Source organism: Panthera leo, chromosome A2 (assembly GCF_018350215.1).
Source record: "Panthera leo isolate Ple1 chromosome A2, P.leo_Ple1_pat1.1, whole genome shotgun sequence".
NCBI lineage: Eukaryota > Metazoa > Chordata > Mammalia > Carnivora > Felidae > Panthera > Panthera leo.
The window spans coordinates 117767145-117776183 of NC_056680.1; the positions used below are offsets into that span (position 1 = coordinate 117767145).

The following is a 9039-nucleotide window of genomic DNA, read 5'->3' on the forward strand; positions in this document are numbered from 1 at the left end:
GTCCCGCAGCTCCTGCGGAACTCGCGGCGCGCCTTAAGCTTTCTTTTTCTTTCTGCAGAATTCCATTTGCATCCCCTCTGCTTGGGTGTCTCCCTCTCTCAGTGTGTGTATCTCTCTGTTTTCACACTCTCCTCCCCATTCGAGCCAGGCCCACACCTGGCGCATCACTGCCGAGCCATTAGCTGCGGGTCTCCTTTCATCTTCGCTGTGGCAGACGTTTCTATTTATCCACTTGCGCTCGCCGAGTGGCGTCACCAGCGGTACTGTAATGACGATTGCAGCAGGAGGATGACAGCTTAGAAAGAAGAGGGCAATGGGGCTTCCTCCCAGAGGCGGTGCGGCACAGAGGAGCGCTCGCATCACAAGGTGACCCCAGCTCCCCACCGCCGCCACCGCCGTCACCGTCGACATCGCGCTCCGGCCGCTCCGCGCCCGCCCAGTCGCCTGGCCTCTCTTTCTGCCTCCCGAAGCCAAGATCTGTCGGACCGCTGGGGACCCAGGGAGACGGGGGCTAGGAGCTCACTTGGGGCTTACTCCCTCCCCCACCCCCTCCGGCGAGCCCCGGGATGGAGAGCCGAAAGGACATGGTTATGTTTCTGGATGCGGGTCAGCTTGGTACTCTGGTTGGCAAGAGAGTCTCCAATTTGTCCGAAGCCGTGGGCAGCCCGCTGCCCGAGCCTCCCGAGAAGATGGTGCCCCGTGGTTGCCTGAGCCCGCGGGCCGGTCCTCCGGCCGCCCGGGAGCGCGGCGGGGCAGGCCTGGAGGAGGAGCCGGTCGACGGACTAGCAGGCAGCGCTCCCGGGCCGGGCGCCGAGTCGCGGGCAGCCGGGGCTGCGGTGCTTGGCCCCGGACCTCCGGCCCCCTCCGCCGACAGCCTCTCGGGCCAGGGGCAACCTAGCAGCTCGGACACCGAGTCGGATTTCTATGAAGAAATCGAGGTGAGCTGCACCCCGGACTGCGCCACGGCGAACGCCGAGTACCAGCACAGCAAAGGTAGCCATCGCGCCCCCTTCTCTTCCCGGGCCTCCCACCGCGCCCACCTTCCACTTCAGCTCCAGAGGGGAGGAAGACACTCCTTTCCCCCAGGGCAGGGTGGCTGGGGGGACCCACCTGAGCAACTCTCCCCAGCTATCTGCGCCCTGGCTGGGGTCTCCTTCTGTGCTCTGGCATTGGCGGGACTGAGGGTGACAGCTGTGCTTTTCGGGAGGAGGGAGACGCAAGCCCTGGGCTTGAGGGGGGTTCAAAGCGCACCCCAACCCCCCAGAGTTTTGTGGTACTGCTTCAACTGCTTGGGGAAGACACCTTCCCCCCCGGCCTGGGCGAGATCAAACGCGGGTCGGGGCAGTTTGTGGCCGGCGGGGTGTAAGGCGCATCCAGGCGCGGAAGCCCAGAGTCCATAAAGGACCGTAAAACCGTGGCCGACTCGGGCTGCCTGGGTGCCGCGGCCCTCCGACCAGTTTGCACGTCGGTCAGAGGTCCAAATTACCTTGTCACTTCCCGGGCTCGGTGGCGCCAGGTCGGAAATGGTCCCAATGATCTAATTGCCTTTGGTCTCCGGTTGCATTTGAAAAGGCAGAGCTCTGGCCCTCCCCCATTCCCCTTTCCTTCCCAGTCCCACTTCTCCACCCAAAGGAAAAAGGAGCTGCGGGGGGCAGGAGCCCCACCCTTCCTCGGGTTAGACCCAAAAGGAGGGGTGCTGTCCTGCTGCTTTAACTGGAGAACCCCTCCCTGACGAGGGGCTAGTTTGTGGGGGAGGTGGCCAAGAAGGGAGTCTCCCAAAGAGGGGTGGAAAGCTAGTAGGAGGGAGAGCCCAGCAGCAGACTCCTCCACCGAGCTGTGGGGGGAGATGGGAAGACCATGGCAGGGCAGAAAACCACCCCCTGGCCTTGGCAGCCAACACCTGGTTGAACACCCACGTCCATTCATTACCATCTTATCCATTCAACCCAGACTCCCTAACCACAGCATGTCCTCAGAACAAGCCAAGGGCCGCTCAAATCTATGAAGGCGATAGGATATTCATGCACACACTCCTATGCACATGCAGCCTAGTATACATTCCCGCACCTACACCGGCAGCCTGGCACACACAAAAGCAAGGAAACTCAGTTTGTGCACTGCGTACTGCAAGGCACGAAGACCCCAGAGCTCACAACACTCTAGTACCAAAGGTACATCTCAACTTGCCCGGCAGATATGCACATCCTTGCCCACTCCTGCCAACGGGGGGCACAAAGCTCAGAGGGTCTGCTTCCAGTTTGTGCCGCAAGCAAGGCAAGGGGCCAGGGTGGTTGCGGCTTCTGTACCCAGCAGGCCTCAAGACTGAGGTCTCCCAGACAGCAGCCCAGCCAGGCCTAAGGGCTGCTTTGCAATCGTCTGGATGGTGAGCCACCCCCCCCCCTCCGCCCCCCACCTCTCTTCCCGTGTTCTCAAAGTCCCCCAGGCCCCAGCAGAGGCAGAAACTGAGGCTGTGTCCCCTTCTCCCTTTCATATATGCCCTGGGCCTACAGCCCCACATCAGCAGCGTTTTGTGTGTCTGTTGTGTGTTCTGTGTGTGCATGTGCTCTGGGCTCCCTATGCAGGGCCCAGCTCAGAAGCACCGGCCAGCAGTCCCAACAGCGGCAGCGAGGCCCCCAAGAGCAACAGCAGCGGCAGCTCGCAGGGCACCCTGGCCTGCAGCGCCAGTGACCAGATGCGCCGATACCGTACGGCCTTCACCCGGGAGCAGATTGCCCGGCTGGAGAAGGAATTCTACAGGGAGAACTATGTATCCAGGCCGCGGAGATGCGAGCTGGCCGCCGCCCTAAACCTGCCGGAAACCACCATCAAGGTATGCGCCCCGAGACCGGGGAGAAGGAGTGCACCCACTCAGCAGGAAGTAAATACCAACTGTCCACTCCCTAAGTCCTGGGCCAAGAATCACAGCCTGGGGTCTCCCTGCCCACGTGGCAGCTAGGCCGGGGGTGTCGAGGCCTGGTGCGGGCACAGGTGTGTGCACTTTTACCTTCCCGACAGACCCTAGGCGGGACCTGCTGGCTTGCGGTAGACTCTCTGCCTTTTCTAGCCAAACAAACACCGGGGATGGGGTGCCTTTGCCCCGAGGGAGAGCGGCTGGAAGGGGCGGTGTTTCTGGGGAAGCCCTGCCTGCGACCTCAGACCAGCAGAGTCCTTAGTCCACCGGGCTACTTGCGCGTCCACACCGGTCTGGCCCTCCAGGGAGCCCTGGCAGAGGGAAGGAGGGACAGATCCTGAAGCCACTCCCCGAACCTCTCCATGGGGGATTCCAGCGCCAGGTGGTGGCGGCGGGCTCTGCCCCCGCCCTGAGGGTCTCTGCCGCGGCTCTTCCCAGCGCCACCGGCATCGTCCCCCGCCGCGGGGGCAGGACTCCTGGGGCTCCGTGCGCCCCTGCAGCCGCCGAACCTGCCCCTCTCCTCCCCAGGTGTGGTTCCAGAACCGGCGCATGAAGGACAAGAGGCAGCGGCTGGCCATGACGTGGCCGCACCCGGCCGACCCCGCCTTCTACACGTACATGATGAGCCACGCGGCGGCCGCGGGCGGCCTGCCCTACCCCTTCCCGTCGCACCTGCCCCTGCCCTACTACTCGCCCGTGGGCCTGGGCGCCGCGTCCGCCGCGTCCGCCGCCGCCTCGCCCTTCAGCGGCCCGCTGCGCCCGCTCGACACCTTCCGCGTGCTGTCGCAGCCTTACCCGCGGCCCGAACTGCTGTGCGCCTTCCGCCACCCGCCGCTCTACCCCGGCCCGGCGCACGGACTGGGCGCGGCGGCCGGCGGGCCCTGCTCCTGCCTCGCCTGCCACAGTGGCCCCGCCAACGGGCTGGCGCCCCGCGCCGCCGCCGCTTCGGACTTCACCTGTGCCTCCACCTCCCGCTCGGACTCCTTCCTCACCTTCGCTCCCTCCGTGCTCAGCAAGGCCTCCTCCGTCGCGCTGGACCAGAGAGAAGAGGTGCCCCTCACCAGATAAGGGGCTGCCCGCGGGCCGCCGGCTCCAGGACGCCCGTGGGCTCCCCCCCCGCCCCCTGCGTGGGGACTCAGCCAGCGCCCCTCCCTGCCCCCAGGGCACCGAGGGGGAAAGAAGCGGGCCGAAAAGGACCAGAGGGACTCGGCCTCCAGGATCGGGACGCCTGGGGAGCGGCAGTGGCTGGCGCGTTTGGGGATCAGGAGTGGGGAGGCAGAGGCCGAGAGACCTTCCTCTGGGGCGGCCCCTCAGCCGTTTTTCACCGGACCCCGTGCCCCGGACGGAGGTTGAGGCGATGGCTCCAAAGCCAAACAAATTTAGTAGCAGCAGCCACCGATATCCAGCCCCTCAGTCCCTCCTCACACCCCCACCTCACACCCTTGCCTCACCCGGGACCCCCCTTCCCCCAAAGGCCAAGCCCAAGCACTGGAAAGGAAATTGCTGTCTCTCCCAACAAAATGCTGTGTATGCAGGGCAGGTAGAGATTAATCTTTGCCAGCTTTTCCAAGGCACGGCAAGGGGCTTGTGGATGGCGATGCACCAGCCGCCTAGGGGAGAGAGTGGGAGGGGTGATTTACTACCACGGGAGATCCTGGCCCTCCCATGGAACCTAGGGGCTCTCTTGCCTTCCTGGAGCCTCCCTTACACATTTTCTCGTTCTGGCATCTCCCAGCACCTGATCGCGTGTCTCTCTCCTAGCTTCCTGCTATCTCTCAACTTGCAGCTCCATCATCTCTCCTCCTACTGCCGTCCTACCCCCACTTTTTGTTTATTTAGCATTGGCAGAGACGTTGCGGAGGCCTCAGGGCCTCTTGGCAGCTTCTACCAAGTCTCTCTTCTCCCCGGGCCCAATACACACCCTGATTAGCAAGTGATATGTGTGAGGAGGGTTTTTGAATGCTGAATGTATAATAATGATCACCGTGCCACGGAGCCCAGAGTTGAGCTGTTAACAAGGCGCCCGGGGAAGAGCTTAGGGAGCAGGGACCTCGTCTCCTTCCCTCACTAAGTATCTGCCAGCAAATTAGAGGCTATTTCAAGCCCTTGCCTGTTCACCTTCCCTTCACCAAGAGCTTTCTGGCTCTTCCCGGTACAGTTGGCATTTTACGTCCTTCTTCCTCTCCTTTTCCTCCCAAGCTGCCACTGGGGCTTGGCTTTCAGACACTAGCAGAAGCCTTCCGCCCCTTCTGGGGACCTGGCCCTTCCCCTTCACCAGGTTTTGTTTGGGGGCTGCGCCCACACTCTCACTCTCACCCTCATTCCTGCAGCCAGTTTTTGAGGGCTAGGAGAACGTGCACCCCTCAATAACAAGCTTCACCCTGACGGAGGGAGTGGTTCTTCCAGTAGGGAATGAATTCGGTTTGGTTTTCCTTCGAAGCCTGAAGAATCTGCTGTTGCAATTTGTTAACCATACTGCAATAAAAGCTGGACATAATTCTCACTTTAACATTTTAATGTTTGGGGCAGCAGGCAGTGCAGTGACTTTTTGAATTGCTAGGTCGGCCACCAGAAGCTTGGGTATAGAAGGAACCAAGACGTGCACCTGCAGACAGTCTCCCAAACTTCTGCTGGCCCTGGCAGAGACAGGACATCGCATAGATGTGGAGAAGACAGGCTCTGACTGCCCCGAGGTGCATGTTTTCTTAATTCCCTGCACACTGGGGGCCTTCCATGCTGAACTGGCCCACCTGGGGCCTGCGATGGTTTCTTCTCCAGTTGCTCCAAACTTTGGAGGAAAGGGGACCCTGGACTAAGGTCTCTGTGGATCCTGCTTCCACCCCCAACCCAAGGTTAGAGGTGAATGAGGCAGTGAGGGCGGAGCTTGAGAATTACAGTGAGCTGGGCTTGCTGGGTCAAGCTGAGTCTGCACCTTAGGGTTCAGGGAGAGGAGGGAGGCGGATTCCTGGGTCGGCAAGGGTGGGTCTGAATCCTCCTCAAACTGAAAGTCATCTCCCAGAATGGAGTTCTGGCCTGGTCAGGGCTAGGGGGTGGTGCCCCCCCTCAGCCACCTCACCCCCAACCTCCATCCCCGGAGGAGAGCCACCGTGGCTGCCTCTGAGTCCCGGACACGCAGGGGAGAGATGGGTGTCATGGGCAGACTGGGAGCGTGGAACCGAGCGGACTTCAAGGGTTCCCTGCCAGTGTCTCCGTGGGCAGATGGGGAACCCTCAATCGGCCTCCATCCCTCTTTGGGTTCCGGAGAAACCCTCCCGCCCTCCCAAGCAAAGCCTTGAGCTGAGGTTTTCAGTATCCTCCCCTTCCCTCCTCCACCCCAGCCTCTCGCAGCTACCTCTGCAGCCCGGGAAGCTCCCCGTGCCAAACTCGGGCAAATTTCGCGGTTACTTCGCGGCAGGCCCAGATTGCTTGCGACAGGTAAATGGGCTGCGGGTTGCCGTAATGCCAGGCGTATTTTCAGTTAATAGGGAGGGAAAATGAGGTGTCTGCAGCGATATTGGAAAGTACAAGATCGATGATCCGGCCTCGTGTCCAATCAGCAGCCTTTAATTGACTGTATTTTCTGGGTAATTGAGCCTCTCTTCCTCCAAATTGAAGTGGAAGATATAACAATACATCTTGCCAGGAGGAATTACTCATTACTTCATAATGAAATTTCCCTTTTGCCAAGGTTTGCGGTTTGGCGCTTAGGCACCACTTCTCACTCTCCCTTCTCCACCCCTGCACCTAAAAACAGGTTTTGCCCGCCTGCACCCGGCAGGCAACCGCCCCTGGCCTGATACCTACATTTTGGCGGAAGTGGGGGAGGGTGGGAGATGACCCTGAAGAAGGCACTGCCCCTCCACAGCCTCAGTCTCCTTGTCTGTAAAAGAAGGCTAAACCAAACAACAGGGTTGGCGTGGTATTATTATTTTTTTCAACTGTCTAAGAGCCTCTGCTTAGCTTTGCCCCATCTTGGTCCCATTTTGCAGGTGGGAAAACGGAGGCTCTGGGTCTCACACAGCTATTAGGGTCCCATGCAGCTATGAGCTTCAAGTTCGGGCTTCCCCTCCCCTCCCCCGCGCCGCTATGGGGCCCAGAGTCCACCGTCACCCCTGCAAAGTCTGACACCTCACTCCCGACACACACACACTTTCCCTGGGCTCTTCAACCCCCTTGCGACCCGGCGGCGTCGGGATCTGGGAGAGCAGACCAGCGCTCAGCCGCAGTCCGCCGGGCCGGGCAAGACCAGCCGTCCCGCAGCCGGAGTGCACGCTCAGCGCCGGCCGTCGCCGGCTTGTTAGCGTGTGATTGATTGCCTTATTAAAGCGTGTTCTTGTAAGTGTGACCAAACTGATTGCATTGCATATGTTTGGGATAATGCTCATTTTAAACAACAGGATGAAGAGGATGAGCTCCGCAGAGCCTCCGAAGACAAAATGATTCCGGCCAGCAGCTCCCTAACTCTGGCATTAAATTGCCCAGTTACAGAGCAAATCACTTGGTTCCTCCACCCTTGTCCCCATTTTTTTTTTTTCCTGGCCCGCAGTTTGATCACATCCCCTCCCCCCCCCCCCCCCCCCCCCCCCCACCGGCAGTGTGTTCTGTCCCACGAATGGTTTCTCTAGTGACCATATTGGCTCTGCCTTCCCAGCCACTAACCGTGCACCCTAACACCTCAGATGTTGAGTCCTCCTGCGCCCTCCGAGGCAGACAGAGAAGTGATTGAGAACGCACCCTCCCTCACCCTAGGCTTCCCAAAGGGACGTGGTCCTAGACGGATGGCTGCAAATGGGAGCTTGGGTCTCCGGGGCAGGTCGCGTGTCTCCCACCCACCCCCCACCCCCACCCCCAGCCTTTTGGCGAAAGTTTAAAAGATTCTTTTGTTTCCCAGGCTTCTCCCGCTCGGTTGCCTCCATTATTCCCCAATTGAAGAAACACCCGCCGCCATATGTCGATGGAAGAGCGTGGGTGTCACGGCAGAGGGTTGTTGAGGATGGCATTCTCAAAGTGGGAAGAGGTTTTCCTTCTCGGCATCTTCTTCTTGCACCATCTCCCCAGAGTGAGAGAGGGCGTAGGGGGAGGAAAAGGAGGTTGGGGCAAAAAAAAAAAAAAGGGGGGGGTGTATTTCTTTTAAGTAGTCCACCCCAACCAACCTTTGTAGCCATGTTCTCTTTCCGTGCCTATTCCCTAAACAAAGAGATTCTCAGCCTTCCTCCACCCACTCCGGTCGACTTGCACGGGAGCCAAACTGCTGGCAGATTGAACTTCCTAAGGGACACCTTTGAGATATGCTGGAATTCTGATTTGTTCGAGATGATGACGGTCATCAGAACAAGTCAGAAGCGATACCACTCTTCGGGGTGTCATCCGTAAGTGCAGTCGCTTGGATTCGTTTGCAAGATCCAGCTAAACCCGTCTGGATAAATGAGTTGGTCTGAAGGGCAAATTTCTTCCATCACTCAGCTTCTCCCAGGCTCTGCCAGGGCAAACACATCCGACTGCATCAGAGGGAAACCGAGGTGCGGTTCACCACGTGTGCCAGCTGTGAGACCCCGAAATGTTGACCCTGAGTGAAAAAAAAAAAAAAAAAAAGCCAACCACAAAAGGCATGCTACCTTCTACAAAGCAAACAGAGACATAAAGTCCTTTCGAAAATCGCCTTCTCAGCAAATAAGTATGTGATATTCTGAGCAGGAGTAGGAAAGAGAGAAAGATTGCCACTTAAAAATAACATGAAAGCATTAAGTAATTATTTAAAACAAGGCTGTTTAGAAAAATATTTGTATTTATTGCAGCTGCTCAATTGGCCTCGTTAAAGTCGGCAAGCATTTAAATTGTGTTACAATCTCATTTAAATCCCGCTCCGTTCCAGCAGGCTGAAGAGCTTGAATAGACCAATCACTTCATAATGATGATGAATGAGAAATTAATTCAGATACAAGCAAGACAATTTAGGCCTTCATCTGTTTAAATAGCCTTCCAATATTATTCGCGATCGCGGGTCACAGATTGAATCAATTGTCCAATCTTGTGAAAGTCATATCCTTGCATCTTCATCGGGATTATTTATAGCGCAGCGGAGGCTGCTGAAAGGTATACGCTGTTAACAGGGACAATTACTTAAAGAG

The 9039-nt window shown here is 58.5% G+C and overlaps 1 protein-coding gene across 1 annotated transcript; it reads left to right on the forward strand.

The window, feature by feature from the left end:
• The first annotated feature begins 566 nt into the window (after positions 1 to 566).
• EVX1 (even-skipped homeobox 1) lies at positions 567 to 3979 on the forward strand. Its single transcript, XM_042927615.1, has 3 exons — positions 567 to 993; positions 2583 to 2830; positions 3440 to 3979. The coding sequence occupies exons 1-3, from the start codon at positions 567 to 569 to the stop codon at positions 3977 to 3979; spliced, it is 1215 nt and encodes a 404-aa protein (XP_042783549.1).
• Positions 3980 to 9039: the final 5060 nt, after the last annotated feature.